Raw genomic sequence first — 18,369 nt, 5'->3', positions numbered from 1 at the left:
AACCTGTATGGTCAGTTATATTTTACGACCACACCACTTGCTGCTGTGGAGATAAAAAGAAACAGAAGATTTCTCCTACACCAAAATAGTCTCTGGAGAATCTCAGCGAAAGCCTAAGAAGAGAAGACAAACAACAGAACAACCTCACAAAGAATGATAGTGCTTATATTGAGAAATTCTATGTTTTTTAAGAAGGAATGTAATTTGAAGGACATTATTTTTTTCAATAGGAATGTAACTAAACTGAGAGAAATCTATGTAATGAGAGTGAATTTAAGATTCCTGAAATATTTATTTCCCTTGTTTGCTTGGTCACCTTTACAAGTTAGGTCTATTGCCCTTGTCTCTTGCCCCTTCCAATAGGTAATATTTTACTTGAATACTATTTAATTCAACACAATTAGAAAGTATACGGCTCAAATACAACATGGATGCTAATTGAAAAGTTAGTTTGTATCTGCCCACTGGACTGGTAGACACAATAAGATAGGATTTGGGTGTTTTTAGGGGCATATGCATACTCTCTGGAATAAATGAGATTTAGCAAGTAACAATCCTATGGGGTTTTCTTGATTCATGTGCATGTTGTAATTTTCACATCTCAGATACATTTTGACCACTTACATACTTACAATCAACTACAAAAATGCAGTTCTGAAAAGAAAGTTTAATTAGACCAACTGTTGTTCAATAACACAACTATCAAGAGCACTACTAAGAAACACGATTAAAGTACCATAGATAGAAACTGTATACAGTTTAAGAGTTCCACAGTGTAGTATGAAATAAAATAAGATACTTTAAATTATCCAAACATCACTACATATGCCTCAATAATTATGAAGATGCATTTGTAGTATTTGTCAGTAAATAGATATCACACTTTTGTTTACAAAAACATAGATGGCAAAAGGCCAATGACCATCATAGTGAACTGTAATTTTATTCAGAATGGAAGTGATAAGGAATAAAAAAATAAAAATAACTAAATTAATGAATCAGAAACATCTGTAAAACAACTTAGTTTAAATCTTCATGAGCTTGGCAATTAAGGGTAAAACTAGTGACATATTTAGCGAAAGGTCACAAATTCAATAGCACCCTGAGACATAAGAAAAATACATATCAACAGAATGTAATCATAAATGAACTGGGTGTTTTGGAAACTTGTAGGATTTCATTTTCTAGTTAACAATAAACATATCTTGCTTCATAAACATGTTTACTCTAGGAAATTGGAGTACTACTTCAATAGTGTGAGAACCCACCTCACATAATGGTCACAGTACTTGTCAGGGTGAATCACAAAAGCCTCTGAATCAACCTGTGCTTAACCCTTTGGTTGCTTGGTACAAAAGCAGCCAGGCTTAACTTAGAGTCAATGTGTATTTACGCTGCTCTCTAACAGTAATAAAGTGAAAACACAACACAAGAAAAATCCCAAACCAATTACGGAAAATAGAAAATATTTTAATAAATAAGTTGACACTAAAATGACTAAAATCCAGGAAGAACTGTAGATATGAATTTTTAAATTTTGAATTGAAAATAACTCCAAAAAAGCTCAAACTGCCAACTGTGGTTATCTAGTTGCACTAGACTTGGTCAAAGTCAAAAGTTAAGGCCAACAGTAATGGAGCATTGGTCAGACACAGGGATCAGGTTTGTCTCTGTGGTAAAGTTACCTTCTGACTTACAAACCTTTATGGAGAAAGAGTGCTAATTGATGAGTTGTTGATGGGGCTAGCTGCAAGCTTGATCCAATGCAGGGTTTAACGGCAGCAGTTTGCTGAAGAGAGGGGTCCTATTCCAGTCACTGATAAAGGCAGAAAAGCTGTGAGTGAGCAAAGTCTGTGCCTAGGAAGCCCTTAATGTGGATGGGTTGCTGCTTGGTGTCAGACCTGGTGGTGCACTCCACATTCAGACCTAGCAGGGAAAACCAGCAAGGTGAGGCTAACCGGCGATTTGACCTCAATAACTGCAGTGTTTCTGGTCTCTGACTGTTCCCCAGGCAGGAAGTTGGCAAAATGTTCCTAAGCCCACTTTTACAGTTTGGGGACAGGAGGTGTACACTGTAACACTAGCCAAGGGTTCAGGACCTGCGGGCCACCACTTGAATGGTAGGACTCACTCCAACAGATGCCAGCAGTGAGGTCCAGGGCTGGTCCAGTTGATACTGGTCGGCTGAGTGGCTGCAGGGAAAGGGCCTCTGAAAACATGTGGTGTCCTGTAGCTCAAACAGGTCAGCTAGCTGAATCCATATGGAGTCTTGGGTTCAAGGCAAGCAAGCCCAGTCTTCCTTTAGGTTCTTCAAACAGCAGTGCAGTCCTTCTGATTCTTCACAGACTTCAAAGTGCAGTGCCAGCTGTGAAGGACAAGCCTTTGCCCATACCCTAAACTAGTTCTGCTCAGTTCCTCAACCTTCACTGGGTTTGGAAGCCATTCTGCCTAGAGAGACAAAGGGCCAAGGCATGAGCTTCAACTACCAGTGCTTCGAACCTCAGGGAGGGGCTAGGTACAGCACCCAGGCCACCCTGTCAAGGGAGGAGTCCTTCTTCCCAGTACAGAGCCCTTTGTCCACACTCTGGGAGGCATAGGCACCACACCACAGGGGAACCATCAGGGTTAAAATAAGAGCTGAACATTAACAGAAAAGACTTTAGGTTTTAGACAGGAAAATTACAACTTTCTTAAAATGTCATTTGCAAAAGAGTAATATAAAATCTGACTTGATTAAGTTATATTTGAAATTACTATTAAAGTGAATCCTAGAAACACTTTTCTAGCTACTCTCAAATGCAAATTAGCACTTATTAAAGGTAATAGTGTAGACCAGTTTTAACCTATGGGAGAGCCAGCCTTTCCACAGTGAAAACATGACTTTGGAGGATTTTCACTGCCAGGGCGTGTTAACATTAAATATCCATATTTTACTTTTTGAAAACTATGTACCCTGCCCTATGGGCAATTAGGGCCAGATTAAAATAACATTGCTTTCCCAGCTCAATAATAATATCGTTGATCAGGAAATGTAAAATGACAATTACATCCTTCTGCTCCGATAAGGCAGTTGGCTTGGGAGAACTGTCAAACAGTGCACATTTCATTTCATAGATACAAGTTGAGCCAATGCTAGTCAATGAATAGACAAATGTAAGATGTCAGGTACCACAGCAGCCTTGGTTATGCATCAGCACACACTCATGTTCAGCATGGGGAGTGTTCCTCTCCTCCAAACTTATTAACATTGTAGGGTGAACCAAAAAGTATATGCTGCAATTCATCAGAAATTGGAGCAATCTTGCTGTCTCTCTTGTAAGGTCGTGTAGGAGCACTATTCCTAATAGTAGCCATAGATCTCTCTTGTTGAGGCGAGTCTTGAACAGGATCTCAAGAGTGTTTACCGTCAATACTGAACTTGGCACACTAGATAAATTACACAGACCACTTAATTAGGTAATTGCTGTTACTAGACCATTCCTTGTCTATATATCGCATCATATTTTCTTGACTTAAATCACTTGGATTCTTCTTTATGTATTACAAACAAATTAAAGCATGCAATCTAATAAATGCCTCATTCGTTTATACATCTGTATATAAACAACCACACACTCGAGCTTGTCGGGTCTTCCAGAATGATGGTACTCACTGGATGAGCTTTGTCCACTATTAAGACTGTACAGGCTTTCACTGGAATCACTGCCTTTCAGAGAAATTTTCTCTGCTTGCAGTGTGCCTCCAGGGTAACTATTTCTGTAAGAGTGTGTCTCTCCATCTCCGTCTCCACCATCATCTTCTTTCTGAAACCGAGAATCACACTATGAGAAATATTCATTTAAAAAAAAAATACTCTAAATTTAAGCATTGAATTAATTGAATAGCTCTGTCAGGAGTGCAAATTTGGTTGAATAAAACTGGAACGTTTGGCAAAATAAATGTCAATCAAAAAGTGTTACACGTTACTACCCACCACTGGATTTCTGAGATTAACTGTGCAATAATGGATGACTCACCTTGAACAGCAGGAAATATTTTACCAGTAGATTATGTTTGGCCTTATAGTGAAGATAAAAGCTTTATTCCAACTTGATGAGTTGCGAGTATGGATTCTGAATATGTAGTGATTTACAATTATGTTATATTAAACAACAGATTGTATAGTTTGACTTGGTTGTGCACTACAGCTTCTAGTAACAAAATACCCAGGATGCAATACTGGCAAGACTTAAGAATATTTTGCTTCTTAACTAGTGATGGGCAAACCAGCAAATTAATAGGCAGAGCTGAGCCAAAGCCAAGAGGCTAGCTTGGCCTTAAGAGCAAGCACAAGTCAAGTAATCAACCTATTTAGTATGTAAATAGTGCAACAGGCCGTGCAACAGGCGTCAAGTAAAAAATGGGATAAAGACTTTTCCAACTTCCAAAAACAGTCAACATTTGGAAGCATTTAACATTAGTACATTAGATTACATCACTCATTGAGTGGCATTTATTATAGTTTATCATTTCTAACAAAAAGTAGAAACATTAATGAACAGAACCCCGCCCTGATGACAAAACCATTATTAAACAAAGAGACAAATCATTGCCATGTGTCCTTTATAAATGCCCTTTGTTGAATATATAGATAGAGACACATTATATTCTATAAAGTCATGTACAAGACACCATTTTCCACACTGCATGTTGTGAACTGAATTATTTCAAATATGATCAAGGAATGAAGGCACTTTGAAGTTTAATATTGAATAAAAACTTAGTATTTGGTTATTTGGGGAAGCTGGGTTTTCTGGATTTTCAAGTTTCCTGGTTACTCTTCGTACAACTAAACCATTGGATGGATTTCACCTAGTCTCTCACATTTAAGACCACAAAACAAAGCTTTTCATTTACTTGGTTGTGGACTTTTTAATTTTAAACTGTGTTAAAAATGCAAATCAAGAGGACACAGGAAGATTTCTTTTTTTTAAAAGTACAAATTTAAGATATGGCAGTGCACTCAACTCATGTTGATAACACCGGCTTTCCTCGCTTAACAAAGTGACAGATTTCAGGAGAGGTGCAACACCTCAGTGAAGTCAACGATGCATGTTATAAACATCAGTAGTCTCAAAAATCCCACAGGAATACCAGTCTTAACTAAGACACAAGTGACATGCACGTAAACTTTCACACACAGCTCACACTGTCATATATGCAACAATGGACTGTAGGAGTATTCAGAAGGGCTGATCGTGAAGACGCTGTGGAGTGTTCTAAATGTGCTTGAGAATGGCTGTAACGCTAGTGATTTTTCAAATTATATGATCACACAGCAGACTGTTTGAATAATCAGTAGCATAACGTCCATTTCAGATCACTTGATTACTTATACAGCACTCCGTGGCATATTCCTGACCAACTCAACTGACTAACTTCACAGGGGTTCATAAAAAATGCAAGCACAGCCCTATTAGTCAACACCTCCTCTACTGAATTATAGAGGAAATAGGGGACATTCAGAATGGATTGAGAACAGAACTAGAGCCAGACAGCTGGCTCAAGCCAGGTTTAAGCCTCCTCTAGCATACCCACCTTTATGATGAACTAGGACCTTTCTAAGAATGATTAGAACACTGACTGTCATTCTCCCAATAAATGCAGACCAGTCACAAAAATGAAAATTGACAAAAAATATTTTTCACATTGTCTTGTTACAGGTAGCCACAATCACTTGCATGGTTTAACGGAAACATCTCCTCAGTGTGTCTCCATTTAAAACATGAACAAGAGAAGTCTCATCATCCAATAACAGGCTGTGCTGACTCCTGAATTACAAGAACCTGGTATTGCAACACCCACCCACAGAAACTAATGCAGGTAGGAAATGAAAATAAAACCCCATAGGAAATAGTATTACATTAAATTACTTTAAATAGGTAAAACATAAACTAATTTAAAGTTACAAATATGAAATAGTGCATATTTATTATTTATGTATAATATATTTGGATACCCTATTTTGAATTTAAAATTAATGTAACAATACATGTCATTAAAATATCATTAAATCAATTATAATTATAAGTAGTGCCATGCATCACATTTAATGATTAATGCATAACATTTGTTTAGGTGGGATTTTATTTTTCAAGTTAAACTAAGGAAAATAATTTACAAAATAAAGTAATAGAGTATATTTCTTTTGATCAAAGATATATTTCAAAATTAGGATAACAGTTTGCTAGCATTTTTTAAACTGTTCTTCTACATTTGGAATAATATATAAAATGAATTTACATTAATGATAAACATGAAAATACATGTAATATTTATTTTGGGTTAACTAATTTTTGTTATTTTTCCCTTTGCTTTCCCGTATGGGGACTCCGCAGTCAGAGAAGAGAAATCTGCATGGCAAAGTGTAGAGAAAAATAAAAAGGTTTATTTGGTGACAAATAGTATGTTATTGAAAAAGGGTCAAGACCATGAATGAGTGTTGATTACCAGTGTGCACAATGTTTTAATTTTTAAAAAAGTTCAGTGAAATTGCTTTTATTAAGCAAAGTACTATTTTTCTATATCTAGTGTGAAACTGTTATCCAAAGGCATAGCTTGGATGCAATTCCTTTCAAGATATAAGCAGAAGATTGTTTTGAGAACCATCCTCCATCTGTTAAAAATCAGGAAGAATTGAGAAATATGCCCAATCGAAAATATTTTGGACATTTTGTGTAGTGGAATATTCCAAAATTACACTATATTGGGCAGTATCAAGGGCATTATGAGAAGGTGATGGACATATTCAGAGTCAAATAGGCACATTTAGAATCTTGCAAATACAGTAATGCAGTAATTACATAGAACACCTGTAAGAAATTGGGTTGTTGGTAGACCTTGGGCGTGAGCCCTGGTTAAGCAACAGCCACAGTCCTTGGCATGGTGGACCACATAAATTGTGTAAATTAATCTGTGCTCAACCGTAGGTAACTTGATAAAAAAAGCAGTCAGGATTAATTTAGAGGCAATGTGTAAAGTATGTGTGCATCACAAAAACAGTAACAAAAGGAAAACCCAACATAGCAAACATCTCACCAAATTTAGGAACATAGAGTAAATGTTAAACACCTATTTGACACCAAAATTACAGAAATCCAATCAGTAGAACTGGAGGTATGAATTTTCTAAGTTTTAGTAAAAACTAGTGCCTAAAAGATTAAAGCACCAGCCGTGGACATTTAGTCGTGCGAGGCTGGGTCAAAGTTGAAAAACATTGCTGACCGAGATACAGCATGGTTTGGATACAAGAAGCGGCTCGTCGGACTTAGAAGAGCTTTCAAGAAAAATGCTCTGAGAAGGTAAAATTAGGTGGGGAAAGGCTGCAGGCGGTGTCCGACAAGGGAGCAATGTCGTTGTGAGAGCCTCTGGATGAAGTCGTGGTGCAGATTTCTATGTTTGGACGTAGTCACTTTTACCCACTCTCCAGCATGGCGAGGCAAGAGGCTGTAGAGGAAGGAAGTTACAGGACCCTAGGTATCCCTTTGGTCAAGGATTGCTGAACTGGATTTGCTGCTGCAGAGGAGAACATAGTGGGAGCAGGTGCAAAGTCAGTCTGACCGGTGTTGCACCTTGGGTGGCTCAACAAGCTGGTCCTGTTTTTCCCTCCATTCTCAGAGCAGTTTTTACCCAAAAAATTCTAAATTACAAGTTTTGGATTTGGTTATTTGGGCCCCTTTATTTAACAGCCCAACCAAGTTTCCAGGACTGATGGGGCACCACTTTGGGTTCAAGACTCACCTGAGCAGGGTCCATGGGAGGACTCAAGATGGTGGAAGACTTTTATGTCCAGTGGCTCTGAACAGGAAGTCAGCATACTAGCACTTGGAATCACTCTAGTATCCCTGGTTCAGGGGAAGATGCATGGCACAAACAGCAGGCATGGCTTCTGAGGGTTCAAGGCACGTTCCAGGCGGCTGAGCAGTCCTTCCAGGTGCAACAAAACAGTCTTGTGGAGTACACAATGGGCCATAGCAGCAAGACGCTCTCTGAGAGTCGTTCCGCAGATCCAGAAAGTCCAAGGGCCCTATTTGTCTATCTGGTCCTTATTTTGAAGTTGGGAGAAGTTTCTAGAGGTTTCTCTGTGAAGTGCTTAGAATTTCCTCGCTCCCCTGCCCTGGCTCCAAGTTGGGTGCAGTGACAATGTGGAGGTGACAAGCCCTTTGTGTGCAGGCAGAGCACAGCCTATTTAGCTGCAAGTGGTGCTGTGCACAGCTCGGCCCCCGCATCCAGTAGATGACCCATTCAGGCATACCTAATCCCTCAACTTCGTGACTGTCTGAGAAGAATACACAAAGTCTGTAAATTACAACCAGTCATATGACCTATGACAGGCTGCAGGTACCAAAAGGCTGGGGGCAGAAAAATTTAAATGTTCTAAAAGTGGCATTTTCAAAATTGTAATTTAGAAATCTGACTTTACCATTAAGGGTAATTTTTTAGTAAAATTTCACAGATGTCAAACATGAAACACTTACCTGGTCACTATCACAAGTTAGCACTTATTAAATATAATGAGGCAACTCAGTGTTGTCCTGTGTGACAAGCAGGCCTCACAGTAATGAAAACTTATTTTAGGAGTTTTTCGTTACCAGGACAAGTAAACCTTAAAAGTGCATGGCTAGCCTTTTGGTTACAATACATCCTGCTCTGTGGGCTACCTATGGCCTCCTCTAGGGATGACATGTGTAAAAAAGGGAAGTTTAATGATCTGCAAGGGGAGGTTATATTGCCAAGTTCAATTGCCAAGTCAATTTGGCAGTTGAAAACTGCATTCAGGCTGCAATGGTGGGCCTGGGACATGTTTTAAGGTGCTACTTAAGTGGTTTACACAGTAAGTGCTGCATTTAATTTACAGGTCATGGTTATATGGTATCCCTCTCTGTAAGGGACATGTAAGTAAATGAAATATGCCAAGCAGGTGTAAGTCAATCTTACCATGTTTAAAGGAGGGAGCACACACACCTTATCATTGGCTAAGGCCACCAAAAACAAATTCAACAAAAAGTGGAAGGTAAACGGCAAAAAGTTTAGGAGTTACCCTGCAGAGAGAGCCAGATCCAGCAACATCAGGAACAGTAAATAACCATCCACCCATCAAAAACCTGTTGGAAAGCTAATATATATACATGTATGACCTTAATGTCAAAAGTACAGCTCATTATAATTTCCTTTGCACATAATGCTAAATCTGTAGATAGTACCAAGCTCTGATGCTGTCACTGCTTCACAGTGTTATGTAGAGACTATGTTCTATGCTCCAAATGATGATGCCAGTAAATTATCCAAGTGGTCAGAATGAGGCCTTCAGCCATAGTATGAAATACATTTTTTGTGATGAAACTTTAGTTTGTATCCAGCTCTACAGTGCTGAGTACATGTATACATGTATATTAGTGTATTAATGTATCTGAAGCAGATTATATATAGGTATATATATAACTATTCATGCCAGATGCAGCACAACAATGGAGTCCAGATATCTTCAAAATATTTATTGCACACATTTTTGGTTACATATTTCGTCTCGACTTTGTTTACATCAAAAGGGCCTGCCCCTTTGATGGCATATTTATGTTGTACATACTTATTCTTATGGTTGACACTAAAGTAATACTCCATGCCTGTATTGCAATACATATCACATGAATTAATGCAGTAAAAACACATTGTCTATATTATTGGGTTCACACCATCAAGATAAATTCCGTTTTTGCCTGATAGGCATAATCAGTTACTTGAATGAAGATTTCAATCCTTTGAAATATTGCTTATATCTCTAACATTCTTCACATTTGAAAGGCGTAAATGCTAGACAGGTCAAATATATGAAATTCTTTGCAGTTTGTGCACTACCCAATGTGCATTCATAATGGAATTCTACTAAATAGAAAGAGATAAAGCAGTATAAAAGCAAAATATCAATATATCAAAATGTATACAAAAACAAAATTGAGTCCCAGTGGGCAAATTCATTCCAGTGGAACAAGACAACTCCTGTTCTCACATTCCCCTGTTGTGTAGGCTCTCATTAATCTAATGAGACTACTGCATTTGAGTGGCAGAATCGCCTGCACGGTGGGGGACTGAGTCTAACCCACTACAGGTGACACCTGTCGGCATAATCCGGGTTTTGCTCCGGCTAACTAGCAGTTCCTCATCTCTTCCCAAGAGCAGGGATGATTGGGCAGCCAAGTGCATGACACAATTGACTTCTCAGGGAAATCGTGATCACTCAGATCTCATCTGTTTCTCTCAGTTACATTAGTCTCACATATACAAGGACAAACAGAGGCAGTATAAGTTTCAATAAGGCTTTAATGAAGCAACTTCATCTTAGATAATAAAGCATGTACTGCAATAACCAGGACGATAAAGCATGACAGGATTAAAATTGTGACAAGGAGAGTAAAGCATAAGAATAATGCTACCATGTTGTCACAAGAGTCATTAAAATAATTCCTACATAGGCTGTGTTAGAGCACAACATGTTAAGCTCTAATTCTGCCCTCCAGGTTCCCCTGGGAAGACATCATCCCTCATACCTGAGCAAAAGGCCTGAAGCCTGCATAATCAGCTGTAGAAAAGTGTTCAGCAATCAGCATGCAGTTGTGGTCATCTGGCTGGATTCTTCCTCTAATGTGTATGGGACAGAGAAGTGTTTTCATAATAAAACAGCTGATGTTCTGAGAAAATGTCCCTACGTAAGGATATGTATGTTTCTATGAATACCAGAGACAAAGCGTAACCACGTTTACTGGCAACCTATCTGACTGCAGCCTTGAGAAAGCACAGAGTGAAAGAAATGTCTTGTTTAAGAACGCAGTGCTGGCCTAGGCAAAGAACAGCTGGATAGAGAGAAATAAAACAAGACTGCAAATGTGACTATTGTTAAAATAATAAGCAAAGCTAAATAAAATATATCTAGGTTAAAGTGCACTGCGGCAGGTCAAGTGTGCTAAAATAACATATATTAAAACGTGTCTCACAAATTCTGTTGGTCCATTACCCAATTAGAATTAGCCTTGAGGAAGTCCCATGAATGGGATGAAACACGTGTCGGCTGAAAACTTTGATAAAAGCATCTTCTTCGGCATATTGTTGGATTTGTACTTATTGAATCGAATAAATACAACAGAGAAAGAAGACGTATTTCAAAAAGTCCAGGAGTGCCATGAAGGGTGATCGTTACATTAAGGTGACAGTGGGGGAGCGTACCCAACCGGAAAATTCTACAGCATTTATTGTGATGGGGGAGCGAGGTGTTGTGCCATGTCTTTGGTTAAAGCAGTGGTGCAAATTGACAGAGAAACAGGGAGCTTTAGCGTTTCCAGAGCATGGAACGTTTAATTCGAGAATTTTGGATCAGTTGCGAATGACATTATATGAGACAAAGCCACTTTCGAGACCAGCCCAGTTTGAGGCATTAGCAGTTTGGGAGCTCATAGCAAAACATCAACAAGAAATGAAATTGCAGAGGAGAATAAGGAACGTAGAGAAGTCTTTAGCAGAGGCGAGATGGGATTGGGAACAGAAGAAGTGGAGAATGATGACATTGCAAGGTTTTAAGTTGTTTCCTGCTATGACAGAGGAAGATGAATCAGAAGAAAAAGAGGATACTAGTAAGAGTGATCAGAGTTTGTCAGGGGGTAAGAAGAAGAGAAAGACTTATGTGGAAGAAGAAGATTCAGATGTTGAGGATCTTATTACACAGGTGTTGAGGGACCATCCTCCACCATATGCGATACATGAAGGGGGTCCAAGAACTAGTTCTCCTCCAACTGCCCCAGCTCAAGTGTCGGGGACAGTGGGACAAGTACAAACATATAATGGACAGGTACAAGAGGTAGTACAGAGTACTCCAAATGCAGTGACTACATCAGTAGTCCAAGCGCAGATGCACCCACCACCGGTACAGAGAATTTATCCAGAGGTACCAATTCCTCGAACCTAGTGGTTCCTAGGGAGCAAGTGGTTCTGAGGCTGATGTTAGTTCAGATCGAGACAACTCCAATGTTGTTGCCTCAGGCACAGCCACAGGGTTTGCCGAAGTTCACACCAATGACAGGGACACAGTCAGATGTGACACCAGTGATGAACCAGAGCATGGGAGTAGCCCTTCCACAAAATGCGAGTGTCAGAGCGGCACCAGATGCAATATCGCTGCTGATTACTGTTGGTCCAGCAGTATCGTTATTTGCTCAGAATAAGCCGATTGCAGGAGAACAGGGTGAAATGTCACAAAGCCTTGTGAGGAGGGAGGGTAAGAGAGCATGTGCAGGTGATTTCATCTATGGGTCAGACCTTTGATGGATCTATACCATTAATGGACCTTAGTCCACTTGTCGCGCTTCCAGATGCCTTAAATAGTCCGAGTGTAAGTCAGAGCTTGAAGATTTTGACACCCCAAACTCCGGGAGCAGTGGTACAACAGGTGCCATTGTCAAACGCAAGTAATATTTCATTACAGGGATTAACAGCACAGCAGTTAAATGAGTGATTAGATAGTCTGAATTCCCCTCAAAATACATCCAAGGGTGAAGAGCAGATAAATTGTGTAAGACTGGCTACCGAAATAACCAAATTAGTTGAAGGATCGATGGGAGCGAATAGATTAGATTACTATATTGAAGAAGAGTGGAGATACTTGTGTCCGAGAATTACGAGAGAAGAGGGCAAGATACACCAGAAATTGGCAGATCTGGCAGATAAACATGACATAGAAATTGAGAAAACAAAGCACTTGAAACAAAGCTACAGGTTCGATTTTGAGGCAAAGGATTTTGAGCACATGAGGTCAGCAGGGATGAAAGCACATCTTAAGGAATTATTGCAGAGTGCTCCGATTTGGGGAGCATTAGAGGAGTGGGAATGCAGATGGGCAAATAAGATGGTAAACGGAAATGACATTCACAAGAAGGGTCTGAAAGCGTTCAGAAAGAAAAGATCCAGTAAAAACGTTACCAATGAGGGAAATTCCAGGAGGGCAGTTTGTTCATGTTCCCTGGCACAGGAGTGATGTTCTGTCATTCACAAATGATTATCTAAAACTGAGAGAGAAACTGGTTGAGTGGTATCAGCAGACAGATAGATTTGTGAAGCTTTCAAAATGTCTGTGGGAAGAATTGAATACCCTGTTGGAGATAGTAGTGCCAGCTGATTTGTGGGTTGAGTGTAAGAGAGCAGTGGATTGGCCGATGGGTGAACCAGAAATGGACAGAGTTACAGGTGCTCCATCACCTGAAGTGATGAAACATTATTCTAAGGTGATTGAGTTCCTGAAGACAAGAATTTTGCCTAAAAAAAATTAATTGGCAGAGAATTGACAGGTCAGTGCAGGAAGTAAAGGAGTTGATACATACCTACTATGAGAGATTGTTAAAGGAGTTCAAGGAGTACAGTGGTAAGGAAGCGAATGAGCCAAAAGACATGTTGCACTTTGTGTTCAGGTTTGTAGAAGGATTGAGACCTGAAATAGGTCAGATGATCAAGAGTCATTTGATTTGTTGGCAAGCAAAGCCAATTGATGAGGTATTACAGAATGCCAAATACTGTAGTGATGAGATTGAGTTGAAGCAGAAAAAGGTGAGGGAGAAGGCGATGGTGATGCAAATCAAGGCAACACAAACAGAAGTGCAGGGAGCTTTAGTGCAACAGATAGCGCAGCAGCAGGGAACTCTCATGTTCCAACCCCAAGCGAGAGGTAGGGGTCACAGAATCAACATGCATCGTGGTAAGGATTTGGATCCTGTAGTGGTTCAGAATGATGTGCAAAGGATGAAAAAGATGTTACTGTGTCGTCTTTGTGGAAACATGGGACACTGGAAGCGGGAGTGTCCGAAGATGGTGCGGGATGGTGTTGTTCAGCAAAGTGGTGATGTCAATACATTTCAAACTGTAAAAGTCCCTAGAATGAGAGGACTCAATCCGAATTTTCAGAATAACATGAATCAAGTGCAGAATTTTCAACCCATGCAGCAGATGTGAATACCTCGTGCACAAATTACACAGTTGCAACCAATGCAGCAGCAGGTTCCTATAGTACCTAGACAAAAAATGCAGATACCTCAAGCCACGATGGAACAGATGATGCTAAATCAGCAAGGTCACAGGTCAGAGACAAGACAGAAGTAGTGACATAGTGCATCAATTCCCATTAAATAGTGAGAATGGAATAAACAACAAATGGATGTGTGAGAGTTCGAATGAGGAGCCATGCATGCTTGCAGCATCAATAGAGGTTGATCAGAGAGGATCTTTCGTGAAGAGCTCCACAGTAAAAAGTGCAGAAGTTCCAAACTTACCTCTTTCGTCCAGAACAGTGCAGGTTGTAAGGATAGCAAATAGACAGTTGATAAACCCGATCACAGGTCCAGTACAGGTTGGGATTGGCAACTTTCAAGGACTGCACAAGTTTGTAGTCTGTGACTCAAGTCCAGTATCTGTACTGGGAGGGACTTGTTGTGCAAGACCAGATGTTCGATTAGTTGTTCAGCTGCTGGAATAGAAGATCAGACGAATAGTGATGATAAGGAAGAACAAGCTCCTGAAATTGAGAATTAAACCATTAATGAAGAGTACCCATTGATTGAGTTTTTCCCGATGTTTACTGTGAAAGAATTACATGCAGACTTGCAGGGAACGGTACAGGAAAATGTGTGGGACCTGACAGGTAAAGAACTGGGGTTGATCAAGGGAGAGGAGCTGATTAAGATCACTTTGAAGCCAAATGTAGTCTTTCCGCAGCTTCCACAGTATAACATGGCACAGGATGTTCTGATGAAAGTGGCACAGATAATTGGAGCTTTTCTGAAACAAGGGGCTTTGAAAGAAGTGTTGAGCAGTCCATGTAATTCACTGATAATGGGCTTAAAGAAGCCTTGCGGGAAAGTGCGCATTGTGTAAGATTTGCGAAAAGTGAGGGCCTGGTGGTCAAGTGTTGTCCTGTAGTGCCGAACCCAGAAGTAATATTGTTTCAGGTTCCATGCATTGCAGAGTGGTTCACAGTGGTTGATTTGTCACAAGCTTTCTTTTCTGTGCCTCTCCTTGAGGATAGTCAGTTTCTTTCTAGTTTCAAATTCTTAGACAGAGTCTACAGCTGGTGCAGGCTTCCTCAAGTGTACACAGAATCACCATCTCTGTTCAATCAGATCTTGAAAAAGAATCTGGAGTCATTGAAACTACCGTACCAATTGACTCTGGTGCAGTACATTGACAACTTACTGATTTGCATCCAAAACAAGGGAGAAGTGTAAGTATGACTCGATCGCCCTGTTGAATCATTTGGGAAAGTTCTGACATAAAGTGTCACCATTGAAATTGCAGTACCGTCAGAAGTCAGTAAAATATAATGTACACCAAATTGAGAAGGGGTCAAGGAGAAGTTCCAGAGAGAGGATTACAATGATATTACAGAGAAGTCCCCCGACTTCGCAGAGAGATGTCAGAATGTTTCTGGGAATGGTAGGTTATTGTTGTCAGTGGATTCCAATTTTGCTGAGATTGCCAAACCGTTGCAGCAGCTGACACATAAGGAGGTTACAGACCCCATTACTTTAGACCAGGATCAGTTGAAAACGTTTACTGAGTTGAGAGAGAGTTTGTGCGGACCTCCTGCGTTGGGAATGCCTGATTACACAAAGCCATTCATATTGTTATGTCATGAACGTGATGCTTGTTCTTTGTCTGTCTTGACACAGGTCCATGGAGGTGCTTAGCGCCCAGTAGCCTATTTTTCAGATACGTTAGACCCAGTCGCAGCAGCCTTACCAGGTTGTTTGCGCGCGGTTGCCGCAGTTGGTCAAAGCCCATCACAGTGTGAGGGAGTGGTGATGGGATACCCATTGACAGTAATGGTACCTCACTGTGTTGAGATCTTACTGACAAGGACAAAATGCAATATTTGACTGGTGCCAGACTGACAAGGTATGAGAAGAGCATTCTAGGTGCTCCAGATGTAACATTGAAAAGATGTACAGTGCTGAACCCGGCAACATTACTTCAAAGTGATACTGTTGAAATTGAAAAGGAAGAAGACATTGAGCATGATTGTCTTGAGGTAACTGAGTTGTGCACAAAACCAAGACCAAATGTCAGAGATACACGATTGGAAGAAAATGACCAAATTGTCTTTGTCAGTGGCTCATGTCTCAGAGATGGTACAGGAACACTGAGAGCAGGATCTGCTGTGTGCACAATTACAGGTACTTTAGAAGCTTCTTGGCTTCGAGGTGTATATTCTGCACAAGTAGCAGAATTGGTAGCTCTTACTAGAGCCTGCCACGTATCTGCAAGATTGAGAGTTACCATCTACACAGATAGCCAATATGGATTTGGAATTGTTCATGATTTTGGTCAACTGTGGTCGCAAAGAGGTTTCATGACCTCTACTGGTTCACCAGTAAGAAATGGCGACAGAATAAAGGAATTGCTGTATGCAATACAGTTACCTGAAGAAATTGCTGTTGTGAAATGCAGTGCACATCAAAAGACACAGGACTACATCTCACTAGGAAATGGATTTGCGGATCAAGTCGCAAGATTTTGCATTGAACTGTATATCGGTCAACGACAAGTGGGAACTGATGTCAGAAGAAGACAATACATGTACAAGTTTTGCATTGAAAGTGATTGATACATTGGAAGAGTTAAAAACATTGCGAAATAATGTTGACAAGGAAGAGAAACAACTTTGGTCAAAACTGATATATGTCCAAAGAGCTGATGAAATGTGTGTTTCAGAGAAGGGTCAGATGGTTCTGCCAAATAGTTTATTGTCACAAATGGCCAGATATTACCACAGACAGGCACACATTGGGAGGGATGCTATGGTTCAATTGTTCAAGATTGACTGGTTCAATCCTAAGTATAGTCAGGCAGCAGAGGCAGTATGTCATCGCTGTATAATTTGTCAGCAGCTAAATGTGGGAAAAGGGACAGTGGTGAATTTGAGCTACACTGGAAGAGCAGGAGGACCATTCAGCAGAATGCAATTGGATTTCATTGAGATGCCTGCGTGTGGAGGTTTGAAGTACATGTTGGTGACTGTGTGTATCTTTAGTCACTGGATTAAAGCATACCCCACAAGAAGGAATGACAGTCTCACAGTAGCAAAGTTGTTGCTCAGGGAATTGATACCACGTTTCGGGTTTCCGATCTCTTTCGAATCAGATAGGGGAACTCACTTTAACAATGAGGTAATTAAACTCTTATGTGCAGCACTAAACATTGAGCAGAAGTTGCATTGTAGTTACTGCCCTGAAGCATCAGGACTAGTTGAACAGATGAATGGTACCTTGAAATCAAGAATTTCCAAGATGTGTGCAGCTACGAATCTGAAGTGTCCAGATGCATTACCTTTGGTTTTGATGTCAATGAGAAATACACCTGACAGGAAGACAGGACTATCGCCCCATAAGATTGTTATGGGCAGAGCAATGAGATTACCAGCAGTTCCAGTCAATGCACTTGTAAATATTGCAGATGATATGGTGTTGGACTACTGCAAGGGTCTGGCTGATGTGGTTCGCTCTTTTTCTCAGCAGGTGCAGGCCACCACCCTGCCACCCATCCACGATCCAGCGCATAATCTGAGAGCCGGTGACTCGTCATTGTTTCAAAACATGTGCACAAGACGTGTTTAGAGCCACGTTGGAGAGGGCCTTACCAGGTGGTCCTAACGACTACGACAGCTGTGAAGTGTGCAGGACTCCCAAACTGGATGCATGCGAGTCATACGAAGAAGGTGGCATGTCTACAGTATCATGAAGAAGTATTGTTGAGAGCACCAACAACAGCAAAACAGGTTGCTGCACCTGAACCAGAAAAAGAACCAAGAGAGCCTGAGATTGAACAAGAGCTTGTGGAAGATGGTTCTATTACCCCTGTAAGAAACAAAGGTGAAGAATTACAGGAGGGTGCGGAAGAATCAATCTCAATGGATACAGCAGGAGAGCCTAGCACAGAAGGGGTTCTCCCAGAAGCAGACGGTGTTGAAAAGCAGACAGAGCAAGTGCCAGACCAAGAGGGGGAAAGAGTTGAGACGGATCAAAGTCAAGGTGATCCGACTCCTCCTGAGCCCGTTGCAGGTCCATCAAGAGAAAACACCATAGAGAAAGAGAAGGAGAAGAGTCCAGTCCTGAGAAGAATATTGACAGAAGGATCAAGAAAAGGAGATAATTGGCCTGAGTCGCAAGTAGGGAAAAGAAAGGAATTGGTCATAAATTAAACAATAGAGGAAGATGTAGATACTACGCAAAAAGAAGAATTGAGTGAAGGAGAAATAAATGGTGATCAAAAATTGAAAAGAAAGAGAATTGCATGTCGGAGTTA

At 40.4% G+C, this 18,369-nt stretch overlaps 1 protein-coding gene across 3 annotated transcripts in view; it reads right to left on the bottom strand.

The window, feature by feature from the left end:
* The window catches only part of SAMSN1 (SAM domain, SH3 domain and nuclear localization signals 1), a 571,601-nt gene that overhangs the window by 128,633 nt on the left and 424,599 nt on the right, over positions 1-18,369 (bottom strand). For all 3 annotated transcript variants that reach the window (XM_069204115.1, XM_069204116.1, XM_069204117.1), the window contains one exon: positions 3,653-3,803. In XM_069204115.1, coding sequence (XP_069060216.1) covers positions 3,653-3,803 — 151 coding nt within the window. The remainder of the gene's footprint in view (positions 1-3,652; positions 3,804-18,369) is intronic.

This window comes from Pleurodeles waltl, chromosome 8 (assembly GCF_031143425.1).
Source record: "Pleurodeles waltl isolate 20211129_DDA chromosome 8, aPleWal1.hap1.20221129, whole genome shotgun sequence".
Classification (NCBI taxonomy): domain Eukaryota; kingdom Metazoa; phylum Chordata; class Amphibia; order Caudata; family Salamandridae; genus Pleurodeles; species Pleurodeles waltl.
The sequence above is the reverse complement of the archived record's forward strand: the minus strand, read 5'-3'. Positions and strand labels throughout refer to the sequence as shown.